The sequence below is a fragment of the Cavia porcellus genome, unplaced genomic scaffold (genome assembly GCF_034190915.1).
Source record: "Cavia porcellus strain 051 isolate PalLab524CR breed Dunkin Hartley unplaced genomic scaffold, mCavPor4.1 scaffold_11, whole genome shotgun sequence".
Taxonomy (NCBI): Eukaryota; Metazoa; Chordata; class Mammalia; order Rodentia; family Caviidae; genus Cavia; species Cavia porcellus.
Genome location: NW_026947494.1, coordinates 11,391,025 through 11,411,649, shown reverse-complemented (window position 1 = coordinate 11,411,649; position 20,625 = coordinate 11,391,025). Strand labels below are relative to the sequence as shown.

Genomic DNA, 20,625 nt, shown 5'->3' with positions numbered 1-20,625 from the left:
AGGCACAAACCTGCCCCCAGGGAACACAACTGCTTCTCTCCCTGAGTAGCATTTATTCACTTCAAAAGACCTGGGGACAGATGACACACGGACTCGGGAACCACATCTTGCCAAACATATCATATTTTTGCAGTATTTCACAGGTTCTACAAATACTAGAGAGAATAAATTTAAAGAGGAATCCCTGGTTTGTCCAGTGAACAGCACAGGTTAATCTATGAAATGTGAAAACGAGGCAGGGCACTTGAGGCAGGATGGCCCATGTTGTGCCCCTGAGCGGCCCAGCTTCCAGTCTCCTGTGGGCTCCTCGAGTGTCCACTGCTCCCCATCTTAGTACCACAGCCTCGAGCCCAGGCGTGGGAAGATGTGCTCTCACCCACTGTTTATGGCTTTGTCATATATATAATTTTGTGATGATCTAATATGAACAGTGTCAATACCTGCTCATGTTTTTTTCCTGTTTAATAAATACTTTAATGTAAAGTTGGAATGTGAAAATACCTCACACAGAAGCACCCAACAGGATAATGGCCCACCAGGTGGCTCTGTAATTATGGAGATTGCTGCTTAATCACAGGGCTGGACCAATCACTCAGTCTCGGAGGCGTAGGGCTTGGGGGACTGACGATGCCTTTGTTTCTGATTCTTGGTACAACTCCATGTTCTTCAGTTTTTCTTCCCACAGGGATTTACATTAGCAGCTGTTCAAACAGAATAAAACTGCTCTTTTCTGAGCCAATGTAGAAACTTCAGATAGATGTTCTATTATATGTATTTTTAAGACTATGTGGGCAGCTATGGGTCTGAAATGTCTATGCATTAGTTGCCTGGGGTGTGTTTTCCGTTAACAGTGACAATTTGGCATGAAGCAAATGTCTAAATATACCACAATCACAATATACTCAACTAAACTTTTTGTCACTAAAGCTTTTTCAACAACCTTACATTTCTGAAAAATTAAGTCATTTAAAAGTCATAAGCAGTTTCAAGAGATTCAGATTCACCTTTGAAGCACATCCCTCATGATCTGGGAAAGATATTTGAGGTGAACAAATACAAAACAAGTCATCTCAAATATACTTGCAGAAATGCTAGCGGCCCCAGATTGCAGGCTCCAGGTTTGGCCACCGAAATTTTGAGAGAGATATAGAAGCACCTGCATCTCTGTCACGTTGGGTAGGGGGATGGATGCAGCTGGCCACATATGACTTCTTTGTGAGGCTTTTCCCAGGATGCAGAAGCTTGAGAAGTCAGGTATGTGGCACAAACCCAAAAATGGATCCAGGCCTGGGATTCAAGGCTCAGTGCAGACAGGTCACGTGTTATTTCAGACTCAATAACCCTGACTCTAAGAAGTCACTGATGCTGGACACCTCCATCCCCTGACCTGTTGGCCCTGTGATGTGTAGAGACAGGCCACCACTCTGCAAGCAGGGGTGACTGCACTCTTGTCTGCTGTGCTGTGCTGGTGTAGGGCTGATGCTGCCCAAGAACCGAGATGGTTTGCTTGGGAGTGAGGCAGTCTGGTACCCTCTGCAGGGGCCTGGCTGGGACTGGCTTCCTGACCTGGACACACCCATGATGTTCTAAACCATCCCTTTCATAGTCTGTAAATAACTGGGCAAGTCCTGTCTAACTTGGTCGAAGGGGACACAGGTGCTCAGCCTGGCCTGACAGAGTTACGGAGGCCTGGAGGAGATCAATGGCCAGGCACAGCCATGACTCACCAGCCTAGACAGAGAGGCTGCAGAAAGGGGTGAGGTGAGAAAAACAGCCTGGAGGGAGGACAACAGGGCCTCAACTGCACTGCAATTTGGCCTTAATGAAACATACCCTGATTTTATATTCACATAGTGGTTACCTAGTAGAAGCAGATATGGAGCTTCTAACCTCCAGGTATGGGGCCTAGGCTCATTCATTTATTGATTTTAAAAAATGACCAATGATTCTGAGAGTAGTCCCTGGCAAAAATAGTGGGTCTATTTCTTTGGATTTGAGCAATGGCTCCTGTAAATATATCTGTAGGGCATAAAGTTTAAAATAGTGCTGAACTAGACAAATATAATTACAAATGGACTGCAATGGACCCACTAACGTCCCTGGTGAGACAGTTTTCCAGTTGAAAAAGTCCCCCCAAATCTATGGGCCCCGGTTAAGCTCCCTTCTGTGACCCGCCAGGAAGGGTCTGTGTCCCCAGTTCCCTGCTCTGTCGGAGCTGGCTTCATGAGGGGGTTCTCTGCTCTTTCATCAGTCTCTGTGTGCATTTGCAGTTCCTCTGTCATAGGTATGAGGTCAGCACAACACCTGCAGCCATCTTAAAAAGCTGTGTGAAGTACTTTCAGGGAGTTTCTGTAGATTTTCCTGCAGGTTTTTAGTGGTTCCTAGCATTCATTACGTTGAGACTGCTGTGGGTTTACCCTGATGTTAGCCTTTGGTTTCCAACACTTGTTAACTAGATCAACTCATTGCCACTGACTCCCTGAATAAATGTATTTTCCCTCCTTTAGGATTTCTCATTTTTCCTGTATTTAGTGAGACAGTTCAGGAAGTATCAGATAGGGATGAGTGAAGAGAGAAAAAAATCCTCATCTGTGGCGTGATGCAACATGCCAAGGGAAGTGTGTGTGTGTGTACCCATGTGCACGTGCTCATGTATGTACAGGCATGTGTGCACTTGTGCATGTGTGAGAAGTGAGGTCTTGTGGGATGTTAGGAAATTGGCTTTTATTCTATATCAGGAGCTGCTTAGCTAGAGATCCAGCCAAGAGCACCGAGTGCCCAAGGAACGCCCTGAGGACACAGAGTGCCCCAGGTGAACAGGTGGTCCAGCCTGGAGGATATGGGATATGAGAGGCAAGTGAGTTCTTAGGCAGAGGGGTTTCACCTGCATCAACTTTCTAGATGTATAAATAAATGCAGTGTGGTGGTTGAGCAGTTCCTTTCCTCCCACCCAGAGAGACAGCTCCACCAGAAGGTGGAAGCAACCCAAGTGTCTGTGGACTAATGCATGGATAAACAAAATGTGGTATATACACACAATGGAATATTATATACCCGAAGGGAAATCTTGACACACACCAGAACATGGATATACTAAAGACATTATGCTAAATGAAACGATCCAGTCACAGAAAGGTAAGTACTATGTATGATTCCACTGACATGAAGAACTGGGAGCAGTCAAATCACAGAAAGTGGAGGTGGCTGCCAGGAAAAGGTAAAGGGGAGAATGGGTCTATAGTGAATGCTACTGAACTGCGCAACTGAAGATGTTTAAGAAGGAAATTTCATGTTATATGTAGTTTACCACAGCTTAGAAGATGTAGCAGGCAGTGAAGAGAGCCACACTGTATTGGTCACATATCTGATTCAGATGCGCCCAGTGTGAGGAGGGTCACAGGGGACTGTTTTGGTGTGTGCTTCACAGTAACGTGCTTGGCACTGAGGTACAGTTACTGGGTTCAAAGGCTCAGGACACCAGTAAGTAGGAGGTTCTTTTTCATGCTTTTGTTCTTCTCATTCACTGCAAATAAGTATTCTTTTACCTCCTTTAACAACAAGTGCAAGTTCTGAGCCATGCAAATATAAACAACTCTTGGAGAGGGGAAGGCTGATGTTTTCTAAGTGGGTGTTTTCTTCCAAAATAAAAAGCAGTAGCAAAAATAAACCCTTGCTACATTACTACGGAATGGCATAAGAAGAGGTGAAAGTTCTCAATCGGCTGCCACTGAGAACACCCTTCTAAGAAATACACACTTAGAGCTGGCAAGGCCCCTGGGGCCCATCTGCACGCACCCAGCACTGCCCTAGGGTGGCAGACTCCCCCGACAGGGATGCAGTTAGGCTCCTGATGAAGAGCATACCCTGCATTCTTTCTGAAAGTGCCAGTCACCATACACCCTAACCACCCCATTCCCGTTTCTGGGAAGTGAACCCAAGGGCCTGGGTGCTAAGCCCTTTAAACCCTACCCCTTTAAAAAAAAAAACTGAGACGGTCTTGGTGAGTCAGTCATTAATTTGTCCAGGTGGGGCCTGAATTTGTGATTCTCTTGCTTCAGTCCTAGAATGTGCACCAAGACTAGTCCATACCCCTTCTCTTAAAGCTGCATTCTGGCAAGATACAGCCATGCAAGGGTAAGAGTGATTCTTCAAATTCAACTTCTCCCAGAGCCACTATCTGGTTTTGGGCCACGGCAGCAGGCAGGACACAAATGGGCAGTGTGGGGACACATTCAGTGTTCTGGACACAATGAGCCAGTGGACCAGATGGAAGGACCTCCTTCCATGACTGGTGACAGATTTCCACCTGTAGGCAGAAAAGCTAGCAGAGTCTAAAGATTCATGCACTACCCTGCACAAATACACAGTGTGGAAAGTTGGTGACACAGACAACTCTGTGTTACACAGCCAATCTCCATTCCCAGCCACCTCTGCTTGGGCACTGTTGCCATTAGGTGCCCAGCATGTAGCTGAATGCTCCAAGGCCATCATGTAGGGCAGCTCTTGGTTATGAGGACAGAGAAGACCGACAACACAGACAAGGAGTGTAGCATTCTAAACGGGATGTTTAGAATTGGCCTCATTGGAAATATAAACATTTGTGAGATTCCTGTTTACTTTCTGTGATCAAGAATAAGTAAACAGAAGAAAGTTTGTTGAGCTGAGACAGTGGGGGTCACTTGGATTTACTGGTGATTAGAGGCAATTATCTGACATCTATTTCCACAGTAAGTAGACTTCACCCCAAGGCAGTGTGAGGAAACTGATGGCTCCCTGTATGAGCTGCCCCTTGGCACACTGAGGGCTCAGACACAGATCTCCAAGTCCAGACCTAGCCCTGGACTCTGAGATCATGGCAGACAGCAGAAACCACAGACACAAATAAGACTGGTTGAGCACAAGGACATGTGGAATTTTGATTCTATTTTAGTATGCTCAGTGTCTGCTGAACTTGTGACTGAGTTGCTATGAGATAAAAGAATGGCAGACGAAGCAGGACCAGAGCAGTGTCAGACCCCAAGAAGGCTGGCTGTCTACAAAGGGCATCTGGAGAGGAACTTTCAGACTGACAGCTGTTTGTCACAGGGCAAGTTCACTGAAGAAACCCTTTTCTGGTAAGGATGCATTTTGTGAGGGCAGAGTATGACTGTGAAGGACAGAGAGCAATTTTGCAGTGCTAGAACATCATGGAAGTTAGAGACAGAAACAGAATGGTATATACAAATCCAACCTCCATCAGAATTTTTCAGGACAAAGTCAAGCATGGTAAATACATAGTTCTTTCCCCTTAGCTAGCCTGCAACTGTAAACACCAGTTTAAGTAAGAAGTAAGAACGTACCACGGGAAGGCTCACACAAAAGAAGTCCTTCAGAAAGAGGGTTACGTGTAGCACGTCGTCAAGTTTATCAGCCTCCTTGGGAGGTTAGAAGGACTGGAGCAAAGAAGCTGTCCTTTATTATCTACTCAAAGCCAAGGATTTAAAATACGTTACACAACATCAGGTAGAGAAGCAGCATGGAGATGGAGGGCATCTTCAATCACAAAGATAGGGCCAAAGATAGGAGAGAAGAGTGCATCAGAGTCCACTCAGCTCTGTCTGAACTCAAGCTTGTGTTGTGGGAAGTCTGATGCTGCACTGGACACTCTGACAAGAAATGAAACTGGACCCCTTAGCTCTGGGCCAAAATCTGAAAATTCTCTGCCTTTCTCAACAGATCCCAGGAGAAATAAGTCTGTTTCTTCCTGTTTCTCACTGAGGTGACAGTGAGTTCATACTTAGGCTCCCAGGGAGTCAGGGCTTGGCTGGACCTATAATTAATGAGGTGAGCTAATCAGTAGTTGCATCCTGTGTGGCTGCATTTAGCTCCAGGGATGACTAACCCCGCAGCTGGGGGGACGGTCTCAGACTGTATCCTGATGAACATAAGGAGGGTGTCAAGGGCAAGGGATGGAAGTCACTAGAATGCTCTAAAATTAACAGAAAAGAAATTGAACATGGCAGACCACAGAGATGTTCTCTCAGGAAGGGAAAACAAGGAGCACACACCAAATCTGGGAGAATGATCCACAGGCAAGTACTGAAAAAAAGGACAATGACACAGAGCAGCTCAAGGGTGCAGGTCTGACCCACCCCCAGCTTCTGTCAAGTGACAGACCGGTGTTTCTTTAAAAGACTTAAAGGTTCAGGCAGCACTGCAATGAGACAGAAGATTAAGCCAGCACTATGCAATAAAAATGGCAATACAGCCTGTACACGTACACCCAGATTTTCTAGAAGCCATATTAAAAAGTAAAAATAAGTATTCTTTTCATGGTGCTAGGGATGGAAGCCAGGGTCTTGCACATACTAGGTAATGGCTCTACCTGTGAGCTATCCCCTCAGCCCACGGAACAGGCAATGCAATGATACATTCAGCCCACTCTATAAAAAAGTCCTTTCCACATGTAGAGTAAGGACACACTACTTGCCATGTAAAACCCTGGCACGCTGTACACCAACAGCGCACCTCCATCCTGGTAAGCGCGCGTCTGGGGCTCAGAGCCCGTCTGTTTGTGGCCGCTGTGGTGAGACGTTGGGGACAAAGCTTTGCAGACTCTGTGGGAACCTGTCATTGTCCTGCTCCAATTATCTTATCTAAGGAGCCACCTGAGAAGGCCAAGCACTGGGGTCTTTCTCCCAAACGCTCTGTCATTCCAGTTTAAAAGCACTTCTTCCCAAAGTGCCTCTCTGCAGATCGCAGTACCCAGCGGTGTCTGCTGTACCTCACCTCTCAGGGCTCTGCACCATGCCCTTTCCAGGTGGGCAGCTGTGGATCCAGGACATCCTGCGATGGTTTTTCAAAAGCTATAAACATGGAGTGGTTCAACTCTCAGGCCTGTATATTTGATTTCCTAGAATTTAAAACTAACAAAAGAAAGAAACTACCACCCCCTCAAAAAAACAAAACAAAAACAAAAACAAGAACCTGCCACATGAAAACCTGATTCAAGAGAGCTGAGTGCACTCCCAGTGCTCCCACTTGGCACTTCCCTGGCTTCAGGGCCATGCCTTCTCTTCCTTCCCCATGTATGAATGATGCTGGTTACCCCCAAAGTAGCGCCTTCCTCTTTTCCAAGCTGACATCATATCACTTGCTACACTACCACCTCAGGAAAGGAGGAGGTCACTTATTATTTCTAAACATCAGCTGAAATCCTCATTCCCACTCAGCTCTTGATGGATCAAAAATGTCCAAGGAGCCAGAGAAAACGCACTGACTGTGTGACGGATCCAGAGAGTACCAGCGGCGGGATCCACTGTTCTCTGCCTGGCCCTACCTTTGTGGTTGAAGATGCCCTCCATCTCCATGCTGCTTCGGGAATGAGCGATACACAGAGAGCCGCAGGGGACCAGGCCTTCTGCTGCAGGGGACCGGTCAGTGGTGCGCACCAAGCACCAGTCGGGCTTGTCATGAGGCCGCTCCAAGACTTCCACTGTCTGTCCACGCCGGATGGTCAGCTCGTTACTGTTGCATGCTGTGAAGTCGTGGATCACTACCGTCAGCTCACAGCCACCAGAGAGCTGGAGAGAAACAGAGGAAGAGGGACAGGTTAGCAAGCACAAGCCGCAGGACTCCCTCAGGTCACAGCTGTGACTCAGGTCAGGACTCAGCTGACCACCTGGGGATAGAGCAGAGCCATGCTTCCCCTTTGGGGCCTTGGGAACATGCAGATGGTTATGTGCCTTTCAGGTTTGAACCTCAGTTGTTCACTGCCAGAATGTAGTGTGCTTTGCCATGAGCGTCTATATCTTTGTACCTGAGAGGGTGTATCCTTTGCCTCGATGGCACTCACTTTCAACAGAGAGTAAGCTAATCAAACTTAGACTACTGGATTACTGTGAAATATGATGAGAAAATGAGGTAACACGCCACTCCAAATTCTGTTTGCCACGGTGACTGGGCCTTGCCTATGCTGCAGTAGATGACTCCCTAGGCATCGCATCGGAGGGAGCAGCAGACTGAAAAGATGACAGGCTGGCCACCCGAACCTCTCTCCTCAGGACCCCCCTGAGGGCTCCCTCTCGTTTTGCATTTCACCACTGGATTTCACAATGATCCCCTATGTAGCCTGCAAGCAGGTTTTATCGGTTGCTGTGAGTTAAAAAAGCCAAGCATATAGCACTTTTTCTGGGAGCAGATGGAATGGCCAAGGACAGACTGAGAAGCTCCAGTGAAAACTGTATCCAGTGCTCTCAGTGACCTGCTTGGTGCACTGCTCCTGGCCCTCAACCCTTTGGACTCCAGGCCCATTTCCTGGCCTTCCCACATCAGGCCTTCATCCCCAAGTTCCTTTCTCTTCTTTCCGCTCACTATGCTCACTCCATTTTCTGCCAAATGACACTCTCCCAGGCCTCCACTGTTACTGCTGTGGATGGGCATGGCTTCCTGTGACCTTTGCCCTGTGTGTCTTCTCCTGGGAGTGTGAGTTGTAAACTCACCAGTATTTCTCCTGCATATGAGTCCAGGGGCCGGCCCTGAGACCCCGGGTGGCCCCAGGTTCTGTCTCTCTCCCCATTGCCCACACCACACCTCACACTGACAGCCCCGTGCTTGTATTTACTGCTGGGTAATCTGGCATTCTGTCCTCTCCAACCCAAGCAGTGAGGCTGGCATAGGACCCAGTATGCCCACTCCCATCTGCTCCTCTTCTGTTACCTTAGTACCTTGGGCGTCACTGCGAGTCACCCTGGTCCAACCAATTTCAATCTTTTTCTCCACCTCCAAATGCTGTCAACCTGGTTCCAGAATGACCTGGCGATGACCTTCTTTCCTTGGACACACACCAACCGTTTCACCTGGGGCTCTCCAGCGAACTCTTATGTGGCCTTCCTGATTGATTCCAGGCTTCTCTTCATGGTCATCTCAACACCACTGTCTCTCCTACTCCAAAACCTTCTACTCCAAAGCCCCCGGCACAAGTTCCTTGGCAGAGGGTCCATGGCTCCATCCTCCTCAGCAGGCTCATGTACTCATGGCCAGAAGTGTACTTCTGCTGCTTCTGAGGTGGTCCTGCATGCTTATAGCCCATGGCACCCCTGGGCTGAGAGCTCCCACTGCCCTAGTCCGTTGGTTCACTCTAGCCTGTGCCCACTGGGAAGCCTCTCCCACACCTGCTGTGCTCAGCACTGTTTGGCAGCAATAGACACTGCAATTCTGAAATGAGTGCTGCCTGCTCTCATCACCAGAGAGCAGGTCTGTGTCACTTTCCTGGGGACTCCAGTGCCTGGACCATGAGGACAGAGACAATGCTGACTGTGGACCACACAGAGCGCCCAGCACACCACAGCAGGCACAGTATTGCTGGAGCAGCACCAAAAAGTAGAATCCCTTAAGGCCTGCCTTGCACCAGACACTTGCTTAGTTTTTGAAGTATTCAAATCCTTCCTGAAAATGACCCAACACTTGCTCTAATGAGGAGGCAATGCTTTTGAAACACTGACGTGGAGCACGGTTTTCTCTCAACTTGGGGAGCTAGCTGTGTCCGTGTTTCATCTGCACAAAGCCCCATCCCATCTTCATGTCATCTGAAGGCTGCAGCAGTGCTGGGGACACACTCCCTGTGTGTGTGAGGGGTAGGGGAGAGGCAGCCAGCCTCCTGTCCCCAGTCTCATGGATGAAGGGCACACCTGGGAACTGGGAGTTTGTGTCTCCTCCAGCAGCTCACGCCCCCCGAGCTGCACTCCAGGCTGCTGCCCATGCTGAGGGCTATCTGCCACCTTCTGTCACGCTCTGCAATGTCAACTGTCCTCTAACAACCTGCTCTTAAGAGAAAATTCGGAGGTTTATCATGAGGAACACATGTCTGCTAGACAACCACAAAGAGCAAAACAAAATAAAACTCTTCCACCACAAATATCGACAAAACGAATCATCTTTGCTAGGCCACAAAAACAGTGTCCATAAATGTTTAATTCTCTTCTAAATCTTGAAAACTTCTCTGTGGGGAAACTACACTGATTTTTACACATATCTCTGCTCAAAAATGCTAATGTGAAAAGGCTATGGTGGGGGCCAGTCTGGAAAAGAATTTTCCTCACAGAACGCCACATTAAGAAGTAGTTATCCTTGTAACGAACAGAAGCAAAGCTCCTTGTTGCAGGGAAAACTGGGCCAGTAAGGCAACCCCAACAGAGTCCAACTTGCCACAGCCCGAGACCTGCCCTTCCAGGCCGTGGAGGCCCTGCCTCAGCTTCCCGAGGCGAGGCGGCTCCCCTGACTTTTCTGCAGCAGTCCCGGTGAGGCCCTCAGGAGGACACCACCTCATCCGGGTCTTTGCTGCCTTTGTTCTCCAGGGTCTTAACTCTGCAAGCTGCTTAGAGCCAAGTAAGAGTTCTGTGAGTGGTGAAAGTGTGGGAAAGGAAAAGAGGGGCTGCCCGAGAAGGAGAATTAAGTTAAGACTTTATTTCTGGCACTGATTTTTTTTTAGCCCCTTACAGAGTAACCAAAAATGATTGGAAACATCTGTGTACTTGACAGAGGGAAAGAAATACAAATCAAGCCTGTTCCGACCAAAAATCCCATGTATCAAATTAAAAAATTTTAAAGGTTTTCTAGAACCTTATAAAAAAAATTTAGTACCAGAACAATACTTCAAATGGTGGTAAAATTATCACCTTAGAAAATCTTCATATCGCTCACTCAACTGGTTTTACTCATAAGAAGAGATACAAATCATATCCACATCATTAAGGGAAAGATTAAATGGATGTTTTTTCCGGAGAAGAACTGTCCTGTGGATTTCTGTCTCAATGTTCACAATGAGGTATTTTAAGCTTTTTGCTACAAAACTTCTCTTTTGTATAAGAAAGTTGTAGTAAATACTTTAAGAAACCAATATAAATCATTACTGTTTTTAAAGAATTAAATTCCCCACCAGACATTCAGCTAACAGGCTGCACAGCATTAAGTATGTGGGAGACTTATTCCCAGTAACATTTCCCCGCTCAGTGACTCAGTGTCTGCACTGCGCTGACAGTCCCCATTTCATCTTCTCTAACTTAAAAATTCATTTTCTCAGTTACCGTTTCATTTTCTCTAATTTAAAACTCACTTTTCTTTTACAGCCATATTTTATGAAAGTTGTCACAGTACAGTACCTATTTCATTTTTTTTTCCGTTTTCCTTTTTATGTATTTTACAGACTTCTATCATGGACTCCCTGCCACACACATTTAGTCTAAGAACACAGTTATTCTATGACTCACATTAACACTGGTGAACACACATCCAAAGATAGATTAAAAAATCTTTTGGCTTTTCACCTTTAAAACATTACTGTGGTGACTAATAAGCATGCCCATGAGATGGCAATCAGCAGACCACAGGCCACAGACTCTGCCAATGAATTGCCCCAGACACACGGATAATTAGCAAACCAAGCCAGGGCCCCTCTCCCTGGCTTCCCTCCAGGATGACTGAAAAGAACAATTTGCTGTGTGTCACACAAACGAATGAAATACTTGAAATATTCTGGTCATTGTGCATCTTTAACAATCACTACACAATTCTATTTTTCACGTAACAAAACAAAACCCAACAGCAAAGGAAGTTCTATGGTTGCACTGCCTCAACCTTTTAACGGTGTTAATTGAAACAGGCCCCAGTGTGGCTGGGAAACACTCCCACTCCCAGGGCGGATGTAGAAACAGCCTTCTCTTGCTCTTCACAAAGCCCCCCTCTCTGGTGTGATATAATGAGGTAGTTTTGTGTTACAGGAACACATATTTCTTGATAGACAACAGCAAATACCTGGTTTGAATCACCAACCTGAAATGCACTCTGGACAGATGTAGAGGCAGCATCGGGTCTTTAAAGTGCTGTAGTATTGATGCAGCTCTCCTGCAAATGATGCCATTTCAGGAACCCACAGCCTAATGCATTGGAGGTCAACGGCAGGTAGGTATCTGGCCAATTTTTTGAGAGCAATTGAGAAAAAGAGGGGGAATATGGTCTAACAAAAGCTGTTTTCTACCCTAAAGAACAAAGTATATAAACTCATATGAACAGTTGTACCCTACAGTCTGCTTCAGAAAACTCACAAAAGACTCTTGTAGTTTTATGAAGGTTTCACACAGAGGAGCGCAAAAAAGATTACTTGGTTAAAGGGGATTAGTGAGTACAGCTCCATTACTGGCAATGGTCACAAAAAGCCGACCATAGGCAGCTGGAATGATCCCCAGAACAAATGCAGTTACACCCCAGGTTCTCGCCCACAACTCCACAAAGGCGGTGCTTATTAGCAGCCATCATACAACACTGACAACAGGCCTCCTGCAACCAGGCCAATGCCAACTCCAATGCTGGTACTTGAGGCCAAGTTCAAGGAGAAGCACTTACTAAGTTCTCCTGCTGGGAGTTTAAAAGATAACTACTGTGGGAAAAGAAACCTGGGAGAACTTAAAAATAGTTATGATGGGAAATTTTGTTATAGCATTTTATCAAAATAAAAAAATGTCCCAAAAATCTACCAAAAAAACCCAAAAAACATAAAGAACTTTTCAAAACCAGCAGCTTACCATATCCTACATTTTATCCAAGAAAGAATTGCTAAGTGCAGTAGTCAGAGATCTTACTTTGTTTTTACTACCATAATCATACACTGGTTTTGTGATATAAAAAGAAATCTAGGAAAGCTTCCTTTAATGGGTGATAGATATGATCTGGAACATAACATTAGAAGAAAGAAAGGCTTACTTTAAAAGAGACATCTAGAAAGGCAGACTTTAAAAGTAAAAGGGAAAATCAGACAAGGCCAGCTCCTAAGGCCAGGCCTTAAGGGTGTGCAGAAGCAGGTCTGGACCAATGGTATTTCCCCTCCTCTCTAACACACTAGTGCAAGAGACACGGGATGCCCAGCTCTGTTCCTCCTTGCTATTGTTACTTACTTGTCTTTTTAGTTTCTTGTTTTTCTAGTAATTTGTTTTTCCCTCTAATGCAGAAAGGATAGATGTCCATGTAGAGGCTTATATATGCCTAGAACTTCTCCTAAACAGTTTACAAGAATCGATCATGTCATGCATGATGAAATGACCAGCTACTTCGAAGAAAAAGAGACATCATGGTATCCATTGCTGATTCTGTAACATCATGCTGTGAAATCCAGTAATTCTTTTATTTTTTGTTGAGAGTGGTTGTCTGTTTTGTATTATTTAATTTCAACATACATGAAGGTATGGGCAGCTATTTTGAAGAGAACAAGAGACATTATGGTAGCCATAGTTGTTTTCCTCTTGTCTGATTTTGAAGGCCTGTAATGCCTTCATTACTGTTTTGATCAGTTTTATACTATTTTGTTTTGTATGAATTCATTGTGTGTTAAGATATAGACAACTATTTAGAAGAAAACAAGAGACATAGGGTAGCTACTGTTGCTCTCCTGCTAGCTTGCTTTGAAATCTGTGTTACTTACATTGTTTTCTTATGATTTGCTTTATTCTGTTTTACCCTCATTAAAATAAAAAAAAAAAAAAAAAAAGAAAAAAAAAGAAAAGCTCTGTTCCCCCCAGGACCTGCCTCCCATTTGTAGATTCTGGAAAATAAGCTTCTTAGGACAATTTTACTGCAAAAGCCTATTTGCTGGTTTTCTCTGTAAAACTAACATTGGCCAGTCATCCTGGGCATCTCACCGGGAAGGAAGAGCCTTAGTGTGAGTCAAATTTCATCATCATCTTCAAAAGTAATTTTGATTATGTCCTATAAAATTTATACTTAAAAGCATTTTTCAGTGCCTTACAAAATATTTTTATAAACTTTTTAATCTGTTACATTTCTAACCAAACTTAATTTCTTTAAAAGCTGCCTTTTCTTACAACTGAAGTTTCTACATTAGCTTGGAGGATTTTGTTTTTTTGACTGGGTGAAGTTACCAAAGACTGTTCCTTTAGGGTTTTATGAAAGTACTTTAAAAAGTCATATAAGGAAATGCAACAAAAAAGCACAATCGCTTAGAAAAATAGAAAACAAAGATTAGCAAATGAAGGAAACAGACATCACATGTAATCTATAACTGCATCTACCATGAGGGAGACTTACACTGAGTGACCAACCCATAGCTTAGCTGTGCATGAATGAACCTACGAGGTGAATGTCCTGAGGCTGTATCGTGGTCACTCTGCCAGGAAAGTGTGTTGAGCAACAGCCACACTCTCTGCCCACTCAACATGGTCCCTATGTGCTGGGAAGTCACTCAGGTGTGCAAGGCGAGGCACCAAAGTTGAGTAATTCACTCCTAGGACACTTCTAGCTCCTAACAAACACAGGTGGCTTCTAAATTCACTGTGACAAAATTTAAATTAAAACTCTACTGTGACCACAGGCATTAGAGAAAGACAATGCACACAGTAATCACTGACAGCAGTGGAGGTCAGTTCAAGAGAGTGAGGGGCAGGATTCCATCAGTTATCAACAGGCAGCCGATGCTCACGGGGCTCCAACATGCTAGGCACTGTGCTAAATGCTGTGTACCTGTGTCGCTGCTTGCAGTCCTGAGAGGGGAGTAGTATTATTGCCCCTGTTATAGATGGGGAAACTGAAGCACACAGATGTTAAGTAATTTGCCCATAACCAGCTGTGAAGGCACAGAAATACACTGAGAATACCCAGAAACTAGAAGCATGCTGGTAAGCGCATCCTTACACACTGCATTGCTTGTGCTTATACTGAGAGCACAGAAAGATCAGCTGAGATTTGCAGTGCTATGTCAGAGGAGACAAAACCCACGCCAGCTCCTGGAAGACCTGAAGGAAACAGTTTCACACTTCTACAGGGCAAACCTATACAAGGTCCGGGAAATTCAGTGTTCTGAGCTGGCCCCAGGTCGAACACCTCCTGTTCAGGCAGGGGAGGAGAGAGGACAGCTCTGTGTGCAGAGTTGCGGGTGCAGGCCCAGGGCTCTGCCTCCAATCAGCAGGGGCCACCGTGTGCCTTCCTTTGCCTGCTAGATGACAAAGGGAGGCAAAAGGCAGGGACCTGGTGCTTCCGCAGTGGGCTGGACTCGGGTTCGTTCACACAGATTCACTTCTTTTCTCAAGACCCTGAGTTGTGCTGCATTTTAAAATGTATTGGAATGGACTGTTTTATATACTATCTGGACTGTGGTTTACCTACAAAAGCTGACTTTTCAACCACAGAGAATCCAAGCCTCCAGCAGTGCCAGAGCTCTATTAAGTAACTACTTTTCTTTGTTTGTTTGTTTATTTTTTAATCTGTGGATTCTTATATTCATGCTATGAACTTGGATGGAGGTCATGCAAAGTATCAGTCTTAACTGAATCTGTCCCTCACTGGAAGTAAGACCTGGATTCCTCCGGGTCCCGAGGACAGCCCACAAGTGACTCGGCAGCCCATGTAAAAATGCTGGCTTTCACCAAGGACTCTTCTCCTTGCCCTGGCTGTTTTGTTTGCTTCCCACAGTTTCTATTTTCCTTACAATATACATTTTAATAAAACGATGTAAATCAGACTAGTAAGGTAAAGCCTGGGAATCAAGTTTTAAAAAATGCTTCTTTAACATACTAAGTGCGTTTAGGTCCAAATTCCGTTACAGTATGAAATAACAGAACAACAGCTAATTAGATCCACATTTGGTGTTTGGCTCATCTCCTCTGGGCCCCAGGGCTGGTTTAGTGCTCTCCTCCCTACCTCAGGGAAATGTGCTCAGGACAAGTGAGATAAGAATCTGGACAGCATTTGATTTGTTTGGAGCCTAAATTTCATTTTCACAAGATCACTTTATCAGCTTAAGTAGCATGCAAGAGCCAATGCTTAACACACTTTTGGAACAAAGACCCGGCATATTTTTAAAATGAGGTTCTCAAATAGGCAGCGTGCTCTTGGTGAGTGTGTGGCCTGCTTACGCTACTCCCTAGAAAGAGGGTGTCTCCGTGCCCCTCCTTAACGGACTCATGTCCTTTAGGCCTTTTGTGCCTCATCTGAGAATTACTGACACCCCAGGCAGATAGCTTTTTCCCTCAGAACGCTCCGAGTGGCTGAGTCAGAAACATCCCCCACCCAGACTCTGAAATGGAATCACATTCCACGATAAGGACTAACTCAGAACAGATGCCACACATGAAGTCAGCAAGGCTGAATATCGCTCAGTAACTTCCTTTCCAGACCCATCTGCCCAAGTCATCAGGGGCGGCTTCCACTGAGGTGTGTATGGAGAGGCCTAAGACACATGGAGACTTTTGTCACGGAGGTGAGGGACTTGCTGGCTAAGCCTGACTGGAATTAAATGTCTTTAGTACAGGGACCAACTCACCACACTGAATGTGATCAGTAAGTACTGCAGATATGCACTAACAAACAACAAATAGTCTAATTCAGAGAAACACTGCATTTTACAAACTCAGGAAAGGCTGTTCCTCAATTTTTAAAACATACTCTTGAATCACCTGACTTTGAAATGTTCTACCAGAGAAGGACAAAAAGGTCAATGAGTAAAAGAAAATCTTTCAAAAGTAAAGAATCCACAGATGCAGGCAGTATGGTGAGCAAACACTCTCTGCCCCATCTCTGGGGTCTAATGGATGCACCTCATCTTAACTTGGGGCTCATGTCCGGTTACCCTAATCCCACACCTGGTCAGCTCTATTACTGTAGAAACATGTTGTCATTTCCTGTGTTTCTCTGGTTTCAGTAAGGGACAGGAAAGGAAATGTACATCATATATATTAAAAACAAAAAACCAAAAAAGCTCACTGGAGTGTTGTGATCTTTTGGAACAGGAATGTTTCTCCTGCACTACTGCGTGTCGGAAGGATGGAACTCGCTCTGTGAGTCTTTATAGGGGCTTGCAGCTAAGAGTTTGCCTTACATCAGAGATTCAGATTTTGAGCAAAGAAACACTATTAAGACACAGAGACTCTTGCAAATGGATGGAAGGCATTTCACATTTTCAGAGGGACTTGAACCTTGGATAGGCAGGCCAAAAGCGTAGGGCAATTTCCCGAAACTAAAGTCTGCACCCCAAAGCCTCTGGCCCTGCCTTGGACCTGGCACCACTTTAGGCACACAGCAACTGTTTAAAATGCCAGTGATAGGCTAACAGCAATAGAAACAATCAGCTTCAATGAGAGACTGGCTACGCCGCTTCCCCAGAGAAGGTGCTGGCCAGCTCACCTTGTCACTGTCCAGTGTGTTCTGAGACGTCCGGGAGGCGATGGAAATGGTGTCAGGCTGGCTGCTGCCATCCCCCTGGCTGTCCAGGTCCTCTCCATCCCTGGTGGTGCAAAGAAACTGTAAATTCCTGGACTGGTAAAGAGCATCTCAGTCATTGGAGAAGTAACAGACTTGCCAAGAGACGTGTGTGTCAGTCGGTGACATGCCCGGTAGCCAACAGTGCATTAATGGTCATAAATCTGCCTAAAGTCAGTGCTGGCTTTTTTGCCAAGCACTCTGTGAGATGTGTCACAGCACTGAATTCTCATCATAACAAAAGGATAGGATTATACTTGATACAAGTATTTCCATTTTAGAAATGAGAACAAAACTGTGTAGCTGTTTTATATCTTGTACACACGATTAAACACATGCACCGAATGGCACATATGATGCGAAGGGGAAAAGGAAGAGGGATTTGCACAGTCCTTCATTTTCTTTACGCCAGTGGACCTCCTTGCCTTGACAAAGGCAGTTTCAGTTTTATCATCAAGGGTGACGTCATATACAGAAGGTATTTTTCAAACACACTGGGAACCTCACGATGTTTGGGAATTTTCACAACATGGTGAGTTAACACTGCCTGCCCTTCCCTGTCAGTAAATGGGTCACAGAAGGCCACACACTCACCTCCTGCCCTTCTGCCTGGCTGTTGGCGCTGTTTTGGGGATGTGAATGGGCTCCTTGAGGGCTCCTTTCAGGTGGATTGTCCTTTCCTGGATCACCTCGCGGATGTGCTTGATCCAGTCCTGCTTGTTTTCGATACTGGAAGCCTAAACAGAGTGTGAGAGTCACTAGGGATCCAACAGGGCTCTTTCTGTCCCCGCACAAGTCACATCAACTCTCCCTCCTTCCTTGAGTTTCCTACTGTCAAGAAAACTCAACAGAGAAGCAACCCCACACTGTGTTTAATTTGCCAATTGTAAATGTAAGATTTTTATTTTATAGCATATATGTTAGCTATCAAAATCATTTAACATTACCAGCGCCAAGACCTTTTAAGTAGCCCTGGAGAAAAACAAAAACAAATCACTTCTGAAACAAAATGTCGCTAAGGTTGTTTAGGCAGAGATTCTACACTGGTCACTGGCTTGTCAGCAGTAAAAGAGCCCTGGAAACCTGCTGCCACATCTGCTGGCCTCCAGGGACAGCAGCTCATGACCCTCCAGTGACCAGCTGAGGTACCTCAAAGTACAGCTTCCCATCTACACCCACAGGGATTCCAGGAGGGGCACCCACTGTCCCCCTCTTAGGACTGAGGAATTCAGGTGTGGGTACACTAGGAACTGTGCCAAGGGTATAAAGTCACCAGTTGCTCGTCAGCTAGGGTGGCTTTACTTTACTCCCCTTACACTTCAGTAAACATTGTCTGGAAAGGGCACAGACAAACACCCAATAAGCATCTGCTGCTCAAACACATGTGCCACCACTGCTTCCACTTGTTTTGCTCCACCTCAAAGGAGGTTTTCTTTTTCTTTTTCATATGTTCTGTGCCTAATGGTTTTCTCATTTCTTTATGGGAAACATCTACCTCCTATGATATAAGCATAATTCCTTCTAAATGATGAAAGTAATTGCCTGTGGGATCACAGATGAGATCATGAAGGGAGGAGAGCCCAGTATTTGTCACTGAGAATCTTGTTTCTGAAAAGAGCAAACCAAAGCCCAGGTTGGGAAATAAATTAAAACTGGTAACTTTCCTTCTATATAAAATGTGTTAAATGGAGGCTGTCTCCAAAGTTATTTAGGGTAGCAGAACTGGGAAATAAAGGACAAAACTTTGGAAACCACAAATCTGTTAGAATTTAAATGTCTGATATAAATATTTGGAAATTAAATAAAGATATACATATGACAAAGGACATTTGGGAGAGTCAAGAAATAAGGAAAATTGCTGATGATAAGTAAAACTCTCATGTGAATTGTTCATTGCACTTACGGAGAATAATCAAAAGGTGCTACATTTTCAGAAAATGTAAGAAAAAGGTAACAACTAAGGTACTAGTAAAGGTACCACTTGACTAAGAAAAGGAAATAATTTATTTCACAATCAGTGCAATCTCAAACCCTGCAAGGTGACGTGTCTCACATTCCCACCGTCACTGCCTCCAGCATCAGTGCGCTCTCCCCAGCTACACTCACTGCCACCTGTACTCTTTCTACCGTCTACACCACCACTGCCAAAGCCTACACCACCACCTCCGCATACGTCATCATCACAACAGCACCTCCACCATCCATCACTAATGCGTGGACACACTCTGAACTAGCGCACACACCACTCCCTTTGACTCCTGCAAAATCAGACATGTTACCTAAACTTCCCTAGAAATTTTTCATCTAGAAAAGCCTGCAGTAAGTCTTATACTTCAACTACATTAAGAGCATCTGCTATGTCCTAAATGAAAATAGCACATATTTGGCTCCATCTCTTAGAAGCATTTTTTGGCATCTGCCACTATTGCTCATTTGGGTCCCTTATGTAAACTGGAGTTTTAAGGTCTTTCGTATACTTTAACTTATCTAAAAGTCAGCTAGCAGTGCAATTTATAATTTGCAGGACTAACAAAGACCAAGAACATATTGGGCTGTTAATCATACATTCATCGCAAAACAATCCATCATTAACATGTGAATAAAGACCTAAAAACCACAGCCAGCAGTCCCTTAAGAGCAGGGTCTAAAAGAGTAAGGTACAGCTGAACAACTCAGGGATGCTCACATGCAGGTTCAAACATGAGTCCCATTACATTTCTGGTTCATTTCTAATATTCTACACATCTTTAGCTACAGCATCCCTCAAACATCCTGAAGCCACTTATAGTCTATCTAGACAGCTCAAAGAGGCAGTTCCGTCTGTATTTTCTCAAACATATAAAGGGGGACGTACTCAGGACACTCTAAAAGGTCTTTGTCATTCCTAGAGAGAGGTCAGTTTAGTCAAAGCCGAATTCAAATTAAATGTTCAAAGACATTTTCCTCCAAAACACTAGATATCCCAAAGCACCCTTTGTGTCTTTGAACTTCAAATAATAATAATATCATGCACCGTCACTGATAATCATCTTCCTTTTTGCTTTGTCCCCAAATCAGAAAGCAAAAGAGCCAAGAACTCTGTAATGCCTTTTGGCACATATGGCCTCAGCTTACTGCTAAAGCCCTCATGAATACACCAGGTGTTTTTCTCCCTCTGGAAGCTGGAGGTCAAGTGTGCAATGAGGGTTCTGGTCTGTATCTTATTTCCCTTGTTCATCAACTTCCTGCATAGCTTAAAATCAACTAATTCTAAGAAAATAGGAGAGATAGAAAAATATCTTCCATCATTTGCTCTTTGGGAGGCAAGTGAAAGTTTAGCTCAAATTATTCACTTCCAGAATACCAAAGTGCATTTATTCCCCTACACTTCTTGTGGAAGTTATGAGT

The 20,625-nt window shown here is 44.8% G+C and overlaps 1 protein-coding gene across 8 annotated transcripts in view; it reads right to left on the bottom strand.

The window, feature by feature from the left end:
- Positions 1-20,625, bottom strand: part of Trio (trio Rho guanine nucleotide exchange factor) — a 308,383-nt gene that overhangs the window by 61,457 nt on the left and 226,301 nt on the right. For all 8 annotated transcript variants that reach the window (XR_010050401.1, XM_063257985.1, XM_063257983.1 and 5 more), the window contains 3 exons: positions 17,833-17,975; positions 17,164-17,263; positions 7,319-7,562 (listed from right to left, as the gene is read on the bottom strand). Coding sequence is in view for 7 of the 8 variants with exons in the window: in XM_063257985.1 (XP_063114055.1) it covers positions 7,319-7,562; positions 17,164-17,263; positions 17,833-17,975 (487 nt within the window). In the remaining variant the exon portion in view is untranslated. The remainder of the gene's footprint in view (positions 1-7,318; positions 7,563-17,163; positions 17,264-17,832; positions 17,976-20,625) is intronic.